The sequence below is a fragment of the Seriola dumerili genome, unplaced genomic scaffold (genome assembly GCF_002260705.1).
Source record: "Seriola dumerili isolate Sdu_G_001 unplaced genomic scaffold, Sdu_1.0 BDQW01000449.1, whole genome shotgun sequence".
In the NCBI taxonomy this organism is placed as follows: Eukaryota; Metazoa; Chordata; class Actinopteri; order Carangiformes; family Carangidae; genus Seriola; species Seriola dumerili.
Genome location: NW_019174704.1, coordinates 7,953,207 through 7,969,322, shown reverse-complemented (window position 1 = coordinate 7,969,322; position 16,116 = coordinate 7,953,207). Strand labels below are relative to the sequence as shown.

Here is a 16,116-nt window from a genome sequence, read left to right as displayed (position 1 = left end):
GTTGAACAATTTAAAATCAATGCTACCAAATACTAACAAAGTATATGTAAACTTCTGACACACTGGGATTATGATGAAAGAAATAAAATCTGAAATAAATCATTCTCTCTACTATTATTCTTAAAATGAAGTAGTGATCCTAACATACATGAGACAGGTGATGTTTACTGGGATTAAATGTCAGGATGTGGCCTTGTTTTTACTATATTCGTGGGATCCATAAACTGGGTACACTACACTTGTGGGGTCCGACAGCTTTGTGGGGACCAAGAGGCCGGACCCCACAAGTTTAAATAGTTGTTTGAGGGTTAAGACTGGGTGCATGACAGGGGTGCATCATTTTTTGTACAAGTTGTATTGTTCAAAATAGCTGTAACAATAGTCCACACACATTTGTATTCATTTAAGTTTGATGAGACTGTTGTAGTAGGTGTCTGAGTAGAACCCAAGACGGACAAATCTGGGGTCTATTCCAGAAAGCGGGTTTAGTGAAGACTCTGAGTTTGTTAACCCTGAGATGAAGGAAACTCTGGGTTTTTACATTCCAGAAAATCAGATCACTTAACTCTGAGTCAGTTACCATGGTAACTTACTCTGTGAAGCTAACCTGCTCGCTGGAAGGTTTTCTTCAACAAAACCTGAGTTTCTATCTGCCCCTCCTGCTGGGATTTAAGAAGCTTCTGACATACGTCACTTCCTCATCCACTGTCTGTATGTACGGATCAGAAACATTCATTTAAGGAAGTTTATTTTGAGAGATTAGATTAAAATCCTGATTAGACATTAGTTTGTTACCCAAAACCTGTCTTTACGAACATTACCTCTTTTATGATCAGTCAGTCAGTGAGAGGAGATAGCGATCTAAAATATTACATGTGGAAAAAAATCAGTGTGAAGCTTTAGACACAGATTCTGATCAATGAAGAATAATTTCTCATGTTCTGATTGGTCGCACTGATGAACAGAAAAAGTGAGGATGACAGTAGTGCAGCTGAAAATACTTTCACATTTAAAAACTGGTCTAACTGGTTAACTCAGAGTGAGCATATTCAGAGTTGACTGAACTGACTCAGATCAACTGTTTTGGAAAGCAGGTTTAATAAACTCTGACTTTAACCTCGAACTCTGAGTTGATGAACCCTGAGATGGAAACTTTGAGTTTTCGGTTCCAGAACAGCTGATCTGAGAAAGGTCAGTCAACTCTGAGTATGTTCACTCAGAGTTATCCACTTCAGACAGAAGTTTATAGATCTATGATTGTAACCTCAGACTCTAACCCAGGAAGAGCCACATGATTTTGGTGATTTTCAGTTGAAAAAGCATCAAGGTTAAAGTTGAGTGTAAAGTTTCAGATGTCTAGGCTACATTTAAAAATCTTGCTCAAGAGCATCAATGACTATATTTCAACATGTAGTAAATTAAGATACAATAACGGATATGCTGTTAAAACAGTTTTAGACTACCTGTAGCCTGTATTCAAACGTAGACATTTATACTACATTTAGTCCAGTTTTCAAATGTTGCACTCCTGTCATCCTCACTCAGAAATATCACATCATCTACGATATGATTATGAATGCATAATAAATGTTTCAGTGCAGAAAAACTGATTGACAACATGAAAGACATTAGTAAGTTACCCAAGACCTGTTTTTACTAACATTACATCTTTTATGATCGATCAGTCAGTGTGAGGACAGAGACAGTGATCTCTGATTTAAATATTAAGTTACACATGGAGGCCTTATCCTCAACTCATATTATAACACTGACACTGTGGACACCAATACAACTCCAAACAAGATTTTAATTGTCTCACAATGTTAATTCTTTAAATGAAAGCGCTCCAATCTGCCCTTTGATACAGACAGTATGAGTGAAAAAATGATGTGCCATATTAGAAGCTTCTCAAATCGCAGCAGGAAAGGTGAAGAGAGACAGAAACTCAGGGTTTTTTTGAAGAAATCCTGCCAGCGAGCAGGTTAGCTTCGCAGAGTAAGTTACCATGGTAACTGTCTCAGAGTTATAGTGATCTCAGTTTCCCTCATCGAAGGGGTTAAAAAACTCAAGCCCACTTTCTGGAATAGACCCCTGACTAAAGGACTAAAAGAAGTTCAAATACATGTGGACAGTGAAGGAATGTCAGCATTCTTGCTCAGAGAGAGAAGCTGATCGACATGGTCTCTGTTCCTCTGTTCTCCAGCCACTGAGAAACCCAACCTAAACCAGGTGACCTCCAAATATTCAACCAGGTTCAGGCTTTTAGTTCCTTCCTCACAGCAGTTATTTAGTTGTGAGTTAATTTGCTGCTCTGACCAGAACCAAACCTACATTTAAAGACAAACTGAAGCATCTCAAAGAAAGGCTGAAGATCAGATCAAATTTAGAAACAACTGCTATTGGAGAGCCACATGAGTTAGTCCACAGTCCCTCTGCCAGCAGGGGGCTGCTGTCATGCCTTGACCAATGTTTGACCTCTCGGACGTCTCAACTCAGAGTGAACTACTTAGAGATAAATGGAACATTTTCCAACATAGGATTAAACCATTAAATCAGTCCCATATTACTGATTAAAGACATAATCAATGAAGAAGCTGTCATGTGTGTCTTATCACATGTTCACTCAGCCATGACTCCTGAGCCTGACACTCTTCCACAGATTTCTGGACACCCTCCTTCTCAGTCAGCTCTCCTGCTCCTCTCTCTGGTTCATATTGTTTCAATGTATATATCTGTATTCTTCTGTTCATCGATTTGTCATCATGTAAAGTCAACTCTGTAAGTTTGTTAAACTCTCATTTTAATGTTTCCATAACCATTAGAGAGAAACATCCTTTTACTTTCCTTCAGTCGTTAATTACTCCTGCATACTTTAAGCAACAGGAACTGTTCAACCATCATAACAACTCTCCGATAGACTGCAATACAAATTCAGAAGCTGATAGCAACCATTATCTCAGCAGGTGGTAGTAACGCGGTATCTGGGCAGAAATGAACAAAGCTGAGAAAGAGAGAGAGAGAGAGAGAATCCGTAAACTCTGAAATAATGAAGCTCAATGAAACACACCACATGCTAATTATATAAGGAACTATGAAGAGTGCTGATGGCAGGGGTTCTGTTGGGTGTGGGGCTAGATGATGGTCTTCTGTTCAGTAGATGCGAGTGTGCCTCCCATTCATACTATTGACTAGAGTTAGTTCAATCACAGTTTTTAAGATCTGTTGGTGTGCGCACACACACACAACCTGGTCTAGTGCATGTTTAACCTGTGGCCTCAGAAGGTGGAGAAGCAGCCGCTCCAGGGTCTTCATGATGTGTGATGTGAGCGCCACCGGTCAGTAGTCATTTATCTCAGCCGGTCGTCCTACTTTAAGTACTGGAACAAGACATGATGTTTTGCACCATCCGTGCGTGTTGCCTTTCCAGGACGTAGTCTCTTGAGCTCCGCCCTCACCTCTTCTACTGTAAAGGACAGGAGACTTGACTCCAGTTGGAGGGAGTTGCAGCTGCAGTGTCAGGTTGTGAAGGAGATGTCATAAGAAAAGCTGCAGCTGAAGCAGTGGGAGAGAGAACAGGTGAGGCTGTGTCAAACCTGTTGTAGAACAGGTTGAACTCATTGGCCTTGTCCACATCACCTAATGTTGCCTGGCTGTTCTTGTCTTTATAGCCAGTGATGGTCCTCATCCCCTTCCACACCTCTCTGGTGTTGTTGTGCTGCAGCTTCCTCTCTACTTTCTTTTTGTAGCACTCCTTTGCCTGCTTTAATCTCCTCTTCAGCTCATGTTGCACACACCTGAGCTTCTCTCTGTCTCCATCCATGAAGGCCTTTTCTTTCTGGTTGAGGAGGGTCTTGATGTTACTGGTGATCCAGGGCTTGTTGTTTGGAAAGCAGTGTACAGTTCTTGCTGGTATTAGTGTCCATACAGAACAGACAGAACAAGACATTGCAATCTGTGTACTCAAAACAGTCTTTTAGACACTCACTGGCCTCTGGGGTCCAGTTCCTGAATGAGTGGGTGGTTGCAGCCTGTCTCAGTACACAGGGCTTGTAAAACTGCTGAAGAAAAAACAAATTATGATCTGATCTGCCAAGTGGTGTCAGAGCTGAAGCAGTGTAGGCCTCCTTGACATTTGCATACAACAGATCCAGTGTTTTATTTTCGCTTGTGGGGAAGTCAACATACTGAGTGAAGCCAGTCAGGTGAGAGGTGAGAGTGACATGGTTAAAATCCCCCGATATTGCAATGAATGCATCAGGGTGCTGGGTCTGTACTCTCACAACAGTCTTGTGAACGACGTCACACGCGACTGCAGGCTCTGCTCGTGCTTGAATGTAAACAACAATGGCAACAATGTGTGAGAACTCCTTCGGTACATAGTACGGTCTAAGACCAACTGCCAACAGTTAAATATCCCGACAGCAGATCTTCTCCTTCACTGTGATATGACCGGGGTTGCACCATCTATTGTTCACAGGAAGAACCAGTCCTCCCCCTTTATTCTTTCCACTTGCTCCAGCGTCTCTGTCTGCTCGTACTGCAGTGAAGCCGGGTTAATCCACACATGGTATGGGATGTTTAACTCCATATCTGGTAGACTTTAAAACCAGGAGTTCTTCCTTTGTGTACATTATTTTCTCCATCATCAGACGAAACAACGATGTAGAATAAAAAACATCAATCGACAAAAAATATACTAATATGTACAAATATATTTATATATGTGGACTTGCTGCCATTTGTTGCCAGCGTATCATTTGAATTGTTAAAGGCATTTAACAATTAAGCTCAGCTTCAGATTTTCCTCAGCAGCCAGCAATGCAGTTTAGCTTCAGTTTGGGCAGAAGCAGCAATCCCACTGCTTCTTCGGCTTCTTTAAACTTTAACTACTTCAGCATACTTTCAGCTACAGACTTCATTCAACCTTTAAACTGTAGAAAAGCCTTTCAGCTATTAAGCTTGTATTCAAATTTTTAATATCTTCAACAGTTTTTGAATTACCACAGTTTTAGTTTCAAGCTTTTTTTCTGATCACTTTTGAGTTTATAATGGGTGTGTATTGCATGGAATTTTCAGAGCTAGAGTGGATGACATCATCACTTGAGTAGAAGCCAAAATCACACCCAGATCTAAGTCACCTCTGTGTCTTCCAGCTAGACACAGATGTTGGAACCAGCTCGTTAAGAGACTCTTTGATCTCTGTGATGTTCATGAACACAGCCCACACACACACAAACACACACACACACACACACACACACACACACACACACACACACACAGTCACACACACCACACACACACACACAACACAACACACACACAACACACGACCACACGACAACACACACACACACACAAAGCTGTTAACAAGTCAGTGCTCATAGAGAGAGATTAAGCAGGTGCTACTAACGCTATCCGGGCAGAAATGGACAAAGCTGATTCTTATTGGCTAACACACACACTTTCAAATGTAACGTGGCAACACCGTTACTCAGAAACATTTTAACTGACTTTTTTTCTTCTTTTATCTGAGAACATTTTCACACAGTGATTTACTTCTACTGATGTCTTTTCACTAATAGTAATGACGCCGCTCACATGTTGACGTGCTGACGTCAGTGTGGTGTCCCATCTCCAGTCAGTTTCTGTTACTGGTAGACTTTATTGCTGCTCTTTCTGAACACAGTTAAAGTTGCTGTTTTCTATATCACAGTGTCTGACTACCTGCTGTACACACACACACGATTTGGATTAACCTTCAAAATAAAAGTCTCAACATGGTAAGAGGGAATTATTGGCTCTGTTGTACAAAACCTACTGCCAAACACATAAGCATAGACACTTACAAAATAAAAGTCTGAAAGAGTCAATATACATGTCTTGCTATGGTTGTAGGGGCAAATTTGGGTTTGAAACCATCAGTGTAAGGTTATTTTGGCCAGCCATGACAGCTTTAAAAGGCTTTTTGGGGAACATCTGCAGTGACTGAGGTCAGTGTCTCTACAACATGAATGAAACTGAAAGTAACGTCCTTTGTACAGATTGAAACGTGAGGAGTGAACTACACGCACCAAGCAGCAGGAACATTCAAAATTTCTCCAGGAATTTTCTAGTTCTTATTATTATTATTGCACACTAACCTTTTAGGACACCCTCCCAGGTGTCCCAAACCCTCTCACTGTTGACTTTATTGGGCACTGCCCTATATGCTGCCTTTACAAAGCTTATAATGGCCAGTTTTTGTTAAAAATCTGAGATGTGTTAATTCACCTCCATGTTTATTACTGAAGTCTATAGTTAGTGGTGGTGTTGTGCTGCGCCACATTATATCGAAAAGTGTTTCTAATGTTCTTCCCCCCTCATGTCTGTGAATGGGGCAAAACATAAGAAACACCTCTCAGTATAATGCAGTCCAGCTCAACACCTCTACAAACTACAGCCCCATTAACAAACATACAGTTGAATCAATAGCCTGCACAGTGTAAATCAAAACTGAACATTACTGTCTTTGTGATAGAAGAATTTATAGCTGAGATGTTGGATTCAATTTTACAGGTGTTCCTATAAAAAAGGTGACTGCGCTGTATGAGTATGAGACAAATTTTTGAATCTTGAAACATTTTAAACAATACTCAGCTCTGTAAACTATTACAATCATTACTTTAGTAATGTCATGTCTTTACCTGGCAGAGGACAGCTTCCCCACTATCCCCTCCGTGAGTCACCCTGACGATAACCATATCCCTCTGATGAGGAACGTCCCCTTTCAGCTCCCCCCACAGCTCCACTTCCCCTCCTCCCATAGTGTCCCTGGTGTAGACCTTCCCACTCGCCAACACGCTCAGTTCCAGCTCTGTGCTGTCTTCCTTAGTGAAGCTCAGCCTGCTGACCTTCTCTCTTTGGCTCTCCTTGACTTCCAGACAGAGCCCCGCAGGGCACAGGGTGGAGGCTAGCCCCAGGACTTTGCCACCCTGGCTCAAGTAGGTGAGGAAGTGGGTCTGAAGCTGGGGGGTCAACGTTTCCTCCTCCGCCAGGACCAGGAGCCTAGTGTTGTCCAGCCATGGATCGCTCAGAGCCTGCTGTGGTTGGAGGGGATATATTATGTTGTTTTCCATGTTTATACACTCTGATAGGAATTGACGAACTGTGTGAAAACGCTCCTGGCAACCATTTGTGTACACAAGAACATTTGGCGGTTTGCTATTGCAGTCAAATCTACCGCTTCGACCAAAAAACCCATCAGCGTCATGCTCAAGTTCATCCAGAGTCTCAGCCCCACTATCCAACTCTACTGAATTATCATCAGGAAGGTCTGTAATGTTCTCAGCAGAGGCGTATTTGACAGAGAGGATGGTGCTGTTCTCCATCTCCAAACATTCATGGCAGCTGGACAGATGGAGGTGGTGTCCATGGCCCTCCATGTGGTGATGATTCCCCAAGGAATGGTCTTCCGAGTCACCAACAGGTCCTAGATCATGGGTGCTCTGGAATGGCTCTGACCCTCGTCGTTTCTCCACCCTCCTCTTTGCCTCTGGGGTGAGGAGAAGGCTGCCTTTACGGCATTGTGGGTGCTGGTGGTCAGCTAACAGGTAATTAGGTAAAGGCTTAGCAACACCCTCCTCAGTCTGGGTGGAGCACAGCCACCGTGTCGTCACAGTCTTTGGGTTCTGTGGACGCTGCTTCTCCAACAGCTCACTGAGGGTGGATTCTAGGAGGACAACAGCTATAGACACAAAAATGCAAAAAACAATGTGAGTGCAATCTGACTTCAAATAAAAGCATACAGACAAGTGATTCTGGTAACAAGGCCTTAACTAACTGTTGAAGATGATATATGCCATCATGTTAGCAAACAGTTGTCTATTTACACATCCCGCATGTACAGCGCATTAGCACTCATCTGAAGTCATGATGAATTTAAGTTCAATATTCACCCTCCTTTTGTCTCTGCTCTGGTTTCCACCAAGTCCTGAGAAAAATATCTGGCTCTTCAGCTGCCACGAGATTAAGCATGTTCACCAACTGGTTGCAGTTTGGTTCTGAGCTGCGCTGTGTACCAGAACTATTTCCCAAAAAACAGCTGCCTGCTACTAGAGACAAGGTTGATGTGAGCAGTGTGTGAAAAAAAACAACTAAAAAGAGGTTAAAAAGCTCTGTAGAGCTGATGGGAATGGCAGAGTTGGTGATAATGCTGTCTGTGTTTGTCATTCCGGCCAACCTCTTAAAACTGTGGATAATGAAACTAAGATTAAACTAAGAATTAAAGTTTGTTACAACTTATTCTTGCTGGTGATCTGATTATTTTTCTAACTTAACTTTACAAAAGCCTCAAGATAAATTTACACAAGTGTAAAGTTGGTGACATGAAAAATACAACTGAATATAAAAAGGACAAATAATCTATGTAATTGAAGGCAACATACGGACTATCTTTGAAGGCAGAAGTCCATTGTCGAGCTGAAGGCGATCTTCAATAAATGCAACTCCCAGCCGACTGAAGTTATCCACAGTGGCCCGAGCCACCGCCCTGAACGGCTGGCCGGGGCAACAGGCAAGAGGAAGACAGTAGTCAGACCACTTCAGCACCTACACACAATACATACTGGTTAGCACACACTCTGTACTGATCCACAGAGTTCATTCAGTCCTGTCTACTGCACCAACATGTCTGGACCTTAGGGGTGTGTACTTGTACAGAGCATTGAAGCAGGTGGAGAAAAAAAATACTGATGGAGAAATGCATTTGAACCATTTGCTCCACCCTGAGCATCAAACACTACAGTACAGTTTTAGATGCAATTGTCAAACCAATTAACTAAAAACTGAATAATACTTATAAAGATGAATAATAAAGTAGAACTGTACTATAAGCAACACAACAGCATCACTTTGTGTATACTGATACAATGAAGTAGACAGTATGTACTAATGTTGACTGTTGTGGGTTACTAGGTTACGGCACACAACAATTAATGTTGTGCTATATTGTTCTCCATTACACTGACAATGCTGAAGGGGGTGCACCAAATATGAAATCCTTACTAAAAAGACAGCAAAATGTTTTCCAAGGATTATTACATTTGAACTAGGTACAAATAATTATAAAATGTATTTCCAGTCATTTTCAAGTTGCCTTTTTTCTGTGAGCTCTCAAACCTCAGACCACACGTTTACATGTCTCCATCTGAGGGTCACTCAATCTGGGCCTGTGTTTATCCAGCATTATCCAGCAAACAAAACAAACAGTTCTTGGTCTACACATTCACCTTGGGCAGGCATGTGCTCAACACACTGAAGCATGGCACCAGTGGAGTCACCATGCGGCCATTCATAAGGTACTTTGGCTAAGAACTCATGAACCATGACACAGTTGAAAGATTCATGGTACATGGGTTCTCCCTGAGCACGTTCTCAAGATATGCAAATATGGTAATGAATGCAGCATGCAATTGTAAGTAAATATGGGAGACATGTTTATATGATCCAACAGTTCTACTAATCTGCTTACCCTACAGATAGCACTGCACTCCAGATATAAATGTAATTGACTAGCTTAGCAGTTAGCTGGGATGAGCATATTATATACACCATTTACAAAAACATAACAGTTAATACACATGGAAAAGCTTTAAAAGTTTACAAAAAAATACACATAATAAATACACATGCATATACATAGATAATACATAGATACATGAACCATAGATTCATGAGATTAGGGAATAATAAAGTTCAGTGTTTGAAACATTAGTTTTGACAATAGCTGTGTCCCGATTCAGGGGCCACATCATTCAAAGGCTGCATTTGAAGACTGACTGCATCACAGCTGTGCGACTAGACTGTCCCACTTCACAAGCTCCTTTAAATGCGGCTGAGAAATGCGACCTTCTTTTCCTAGGAAACCAAGGCTCCAACAGACAGATCCTTCATGGCCCAACCTATCCCAATATTCACTGTGCACCATTAAAGAAAATAGCATGTTTCTCAGGTTTTTGTAAAAAAAAAAAAAAAAAAAAAAAAAAAAAAAAAAAAAAAAAAAGTTGCATGTTGTGACACAAGCAGAAATCCTCCATAGGCCAGACCGTCTCATTTTAGTCCGGCCGTCATGATCTATGGCCACACCTGCGGCCCCTGAACTGGGACATAGTTAATGTCACTTTTTAAGCAATGTGTAGTGCCTACTTTCTTATTTGATTTGTGATGAGAATGGTAGCCCACTCTGTGTCCTGAAGCTTCTATGATGAATGAAATATTCTCTATTTGTGGACCACAAACCAGAGAGGACCCCAACAGCACAGTCCATTTGCTGATGTCATCACATGCCTGGGGACAGTACAGACAACACAGAAAAAAAAATACTCAAATCACCACAAGGCTCTTAAACACTGATTAGTAGTTAGTGACAGTAGTCATCAAATGCTTCAGTAAAACAGTGACACAAAGAGATTCAGGCTGCAGCCATTTTCATAAAATGAGACAAATGATTTAATTGTGCATTTGAAAGTGTTAAAGTTCTGAAAACACAGTTAGTTAGACCAGTATGGCAGCGCTAAACTACACACAGCAACACATTCAGTGTTTGTTACTCTTGGTCACACTCATCTGATCAACATTTTTCTCCATGGCTCAAATCAAGTTGAGTCTTAAAGCAGTGCAGTCTCAAGCAGGTCAAGTCTCACAGCTGAAAAGTCCAGGACGGGTCTCAAAGATGAGGACATTTGACCCAAGTATGACTGGAGTCTAAAAAGGACATCTTTGACGTAAATCTTTGTGTTTTAGAGCTAGGTATTGAAGTCTGGTCCTTTCAGGTTCTGGTTCTGTTACAGTGCCAACTGACTTGTTTTCCATTCATTCATTCATTCTTTTGTTGTATCTTACTTTGTGAGCCAGATCAGAAAATAGGATGTGAAATTTAACTTTGAAAATGTCTAGAGAAGATCTGTAGTTTTAGAAATACTGACATTTAAATAAACTCTAAGCAAAGAGTCAGAGGTCAGACTCTTGGACTGACTGAACAGATCTAGTCTGTCCAAGAGTCTGACCAGAGTTTTGTCAGCAACAGTCTGAGAAATAAGCCAGTGTGAGGGTGTTCCAGAGAGCGGGTTTACTGAAAACTCTGACTCTGTAAAACACAACATAAGGGAAGCTCAGGAGCCGGCCACACAAAACACATTAAGTTTTCTACTTGAGTATGATACTTAAGATTTAATTTCTCCTTAGCTGAAGGAGTTACTTAGGGGGGTGGACAGAATCTCTTAAAAGGTTTCCTTAGTTAAGGAAAGTAAGTTGAGGCATTTGCAGCAGTAAACGAGATTTTACAGCAGTAAAATTCTACTGTTTCTATGGAGACCGTTAATTTGCTTCCATAGAATGCGGCAGGAATGAGTCCTAAAACATGGAAATTAGTTAGCATTTTAGCACCTCCAGTTCCCTTGCCCTGCAGTCTTTAGGTTTTTTTTTTTTAATGGGTTTTTGGTTAGATGACTGAAATACGGTCTGTCACAAGCTCAAGACATTTTCACATTTTATTCTAGAACTTAAAATACATCAGTAAATACCCCAGTCGTGATTTCTTTAAGCGTTTATGTCTCTTAAAAAAGGCCTAAATGAGAGGTTTAAATGAGACTACAGAGGTTGTCTGGGACGATAAACATCATCACATCGAACATGAAACAGATTTACTCACCAGTCCACCTTTGCAGCCTCATTGTGTTTATATTTGCTGGTTTACAAACCATTACTAACTTTGTAAGAGGAAAGGCTTTTGTGGAAGAGGTAAGAGCTAAATTAAACTACAAGTTGAAGTTTAGTGGTGGTGACATTGAAATCATGTGACCGTGGTATGATCTGTATGACTGGAAATATCGCCAGACTCATAGCAACTTGTTAGACGTGTGCAAGATAAAAGATCGAATCACATTAGGATCGCGATTCCATCTCTACCAATTCAAAATTGATTCATAGATTCCAAAAATATCAGTTCATATTTTTTAGTCTTGTAACAGCACTGGTTTACATTTTTTTCCCTGACATTATATAGATGGCACTGTGTCAGTTTCCCCCCCAGATACTTGGCGTGAGCAAGAAGAAAGTGCAGTATGGATGCAATAGAAAATGTGAAGGAGAATGTAATTCAACTTGCCCCATCTTTAAGGAAGGCAAGAAGAAGGAAGAAGTCACACTATATGTTACCCTATGAGCATGAGAGAGAAAGACGAGTGCACAAAAAAGCAAGTATGTCCCATGTTGCTAGCCTCTCTCTCGGTCTCTCTCTCTGTCTCTCTCTCTCTCTTTATTCATGGATCATCTTATGGATGACCTGAGTGATGACAGTAAGATTACAAATACATTTTATGGGTATGTATTGTCATCACAAATAATGCATCTCTCTCATTCACTGAGAAACCAAACTAAATGACGTGTTCTGTCTGTATGTCGATCTCTGCTCTTAAATCAGAGTAGCTCCTACACACAACAAGTAGAATTGATTACGATCAGCTGCTCAAAGTGTGAGAGTAATACTACAAATAATAAGTCATTACCTTAATAGGAAACAAGTCAAATATCGTCTTGAAATTTGCAAAGGCATGAGCTATTTGCAATCACGGATGATGATGATCACGGATCACCGATATGATCGTCCATTGGCACAACCCTAATATAACATCATATACTATATGAACTATTACCAGGCTCTGGGTGATGCAGCTTTACTCAAATAAGAATGAATATGTCATGAAATTACAATGAAAACAGACAGACACATTCACAGGGGAGCAAGCAGCTACTGAGATATCGTGTCCAAAAGAATGAGATGCAATATGCAATATGCCTCAGGCTCTGGCTGTCGCCAGCACAGGGACATAAAAACACCTTCATCTCAAAAGGCAGAGGAGGAATCACTGTACCTGCAGTGTTAAAAATGTGACTGAATATGAACTACTCACCAAAGACACAGTTAATAGGAGCGTTTTGATAGTTTAACTAAATATTAGTATACTTAAGGATAGTTACGCCTTCTCCTCCGATTTTCAACAGCTGTTGTAATTTTGAGCATCCACCAACACATTTTTCCGACAGTCACCCCAAGAGGGCCCCACTGCAGACTTCAACTACGGGGACACCAGATCTGTGACATATGACGTATTCTTGTTTGCCAACTCGGATGTTAGCATCTCCGTGGTTCCCTCCACAAAAAGCCAATGGGATTTTTATGATGTCTTTTGGATTATTACAGAAAATAAACTCTGACAAACAACAGATTATGATACTGACATGTTTTGTTAAGCAGGATAATAATTATGATGAATAATGAACACCACTTTATGATTGTTGAAGCCTAAACACAATCAACACAAGTAAAAAGTACTATAAACCTACACATAAAACTACACCACAGTCGCATGACTTCAACATCACAACCACTAAACTACAACTTGTAGTTTGATTTAGCTCTTACCTCTTCAACAAAAGCCTTACCTCTTACAAAGTTAGTAGTAGTTTGTACAAGCACGAATATAAACACAATGAGGCTGTAAAGGTCGACTGGTGAGTAGATCGATTTTCATGCGATAACGTTTACCCTCTCCAACAACCTCTGTAGTCTCATTTAGACACTTGTTAGCAACCTGCCTTTATTAAGAGATGTAAAACCTTAAAGACATTACGACTGGGGTATTTACTAATGTATTTTGTCAGAAAAAACATGACAATGTCTTGAGCTTTGTTAACCACGGACCTTATTTCAATTATCAAACCAAAAACTCATTCAAAAATCCAGAGACTTCAGGATAAGGGACCTGAAGGTGTAAACCATCAAACTAATTTCCAGGTTTAAGGACTCATTCCTGCAGCACTCTATGGTCCAAATGTTCACTCTCACAGACTTTGAGGCGTGCTCCCGGTTGAGCCGTTTATGCATACTGTCCACACTGTCCAGTTCATAGCATTGTGACATTAAAAACAAGGTTACCGTGGTTCTCAGGGGATGCCGGGATGTGTAAAAAAAAAGCAGTAAACAATTGCCAACAGAAGATAGAAGAACAACAACAAACAAGCATGAAAGGAAGAAACCCTAACATTAGCATTACAAGAGAAAAGAAGTCTACCTCTAAGTATAAACAGAGCTCAGTGGTGATTCACAGTCAGAACTGTGTGTAGTTATTTGTCCTAAGATGGCATGATGATGAATACCAAATCTTTCATCAGATCTGATTCAACACTGTTTTGTTTACAAACAGTTAAGGAAGGGAGGGAGTAAAAAAAAAATCAAAAGTCCCAAACCCACAACTGTATGCAACATGTTTTGGTGTCTTCAAAGTAACGTGATATGTAACAAAGTGCTGTACCATTCCCATTTATACCATTTTGAGGCCTTGCAGCCTCTCACACTCACATCACTTACCAAGTGAAGTAAATTAGGTCTGTGAGGATTCAGGGCTTAGGTCTTTTCTGTTTTGAAATTGAATGCTATTTAAAAACACTTTAGGTAACATTATCTAGGTTTCTTTTCACACGCATAAGAAAACAAGGTACACAAAGTTTAGTAAAATATATATAATAGTTGAGCTGTGTCACTGTAAACGAGTTTAAACGTGACATCGCTGCTTTGAGGAGATTGACACATGTAAACAAGGCTACACAGGCCCAGGCTGTACCCAGCTACCACAGACTATCTGTGACATCATGTCATTTCACAAACAGCTTGCTCCGGTTTCCAACCTGAGGCTCCGTGACGTAGACGGCCTTATCTCCGAGCTGGAGGAAGACAATGTCCTCGGGTGGAAGCGGACTGGGACACCGGCGGGCGGCTGTGTGGCATCCAGTCGGCGGTGCTGTGGCCGAGCTGGAGCAGACGCTAAAGCTGAAGCTGCTGCTGTTCAATCTGGATAGACTGTTGCGGATCAGGACCGAGTAGCACTTGTGAAAGCGCACCCACATGTAGACGTAGCACAAAGTTATTAACATCTTAACCAGCAGCCGGGAAGGGGGCCATCGTGGCTGGTCACCTCGGCGTGTAAGTTAACAGCAACGGACACAGCACTGCGGTCCGCTCAGCTGTCAAGGTAGCAGCACCGACTTCCGCTTTCTTCTTCTGCTTGTTTTTCTTCTTCTTTGGTGTTTATTGGCAGTTGGAAAACTAGATTATAGATGCATTGCCGCCACCGACTGGACTGGAGTGTACATAAGGCGATTATGCAGGAAAAAAAGCAACGAAACAAACAAAAATTGTTTTGGCTAAACCAGTTTAAATTAAATAATTTCACCATATACCTTTCTTGCAGAGTTCCCCAAGAGACCTGACAACAAAAATTTGTGTTTTGCCCTCCTTATTGACTAAAAGGGGTATCTTCTTCTTTCTTTCTTTTTGGGCAACCAGCGTTAAAGCGGGGGGGGGACCAAAACAAAAAACCCCCCCCCCCCCCCCCAAAAAAAAAAATAAATAAATAAATAAATAAATAAATAAATAAAACTCTAATAATGTAATAAGCTCGTTCTTGACAGTACTTTTGGCAGTGAAGAATTACATGCTTAACTGATTCCTCTACTTGACAGAACTCACATAATCCTGAGGGATGTTTTTATTTATAATGTGCAGTGTTATATTGAGTCGGGTATGTCCTACCCTGAGCCTTGTTAAAATCTCTCCTCCTTGGTGTTCCTTTTAGCTGTACTGCATAAAGGTGTCGTCCTGTTTTTCCTGTATCCCAACTGTGCTGCCACTCTTTAATGATGTTTCTTCTGATTATCCCTGATTATCCTCTGATTATTCCTTTTAAGTGAAATGTCCATGACCTCCTCATCTTTCAGTGCCTTTTTTGCTAATGAATCCACAGTTTCAATGCCCTTAATCCCTCTGTGAGCTGATATTCACATAACTGGAAAGAGGGATTAATGATCAAATTAAATATCATATTTAATTTGATCATTAATCCCTCCTTCCAGACCATGTCATATGCCTTCTCTATGTCAAAAATAACTGCCATCACCGATTCTTTGTTAACTTGCGCTCTCCTAACCTATTTCCAAACATCCATGGTACCTCTACCTTTCCTAAATCTGCTCTGATGGATAATATCAGATAATATAATATGTTAATCTTTCTGTAATCAT

At 40.8% G+C, this 16,116-nt stretch overlaps 1 protein-coding gene across 2 annotated transcripts in view; it reads right to left on the bottom strand.

Annotated features, from left to right (window-relative positions):
- Window positions 1-15,081, bottom strand: part of hlcs (holocarboxylase synthetase) — a 36,517-nt gene extending 21,436 nt beyond the window's left edge. The window contains exons 1-4 of one of the 2 annotated variants that reach the window (XM_022762760.1): window positions 14,725-15,081; window positions 10,186-10,326; window positions 8,427-8,589; window positions 6,687-7,726 (exon numbers count right to left, since the gene is read on the bottom strand). In XM_022762760.1, coding sequence (XP_022618481.1) covers window positions 6,687-7,726; window positions 8,427-8,589; window positions 10,186-10,326; window positions 14,725-14,970 — 1,590 coding nt within the window. In that variant the 5' untranslated portion in view covers window positions 14,971-15,081. The remainder of the gene's footprint in view (window positions 1-6,686; window positions 7,727-8,426; window positions 8,590-10,185; window positions 10,327-14,724) is intronic. The other variant, XM_022762761.1, reaches the window with a different exon arrangement.
- Window positions 15,082-16,116: the final 1,035 nt, after the last annotated feature.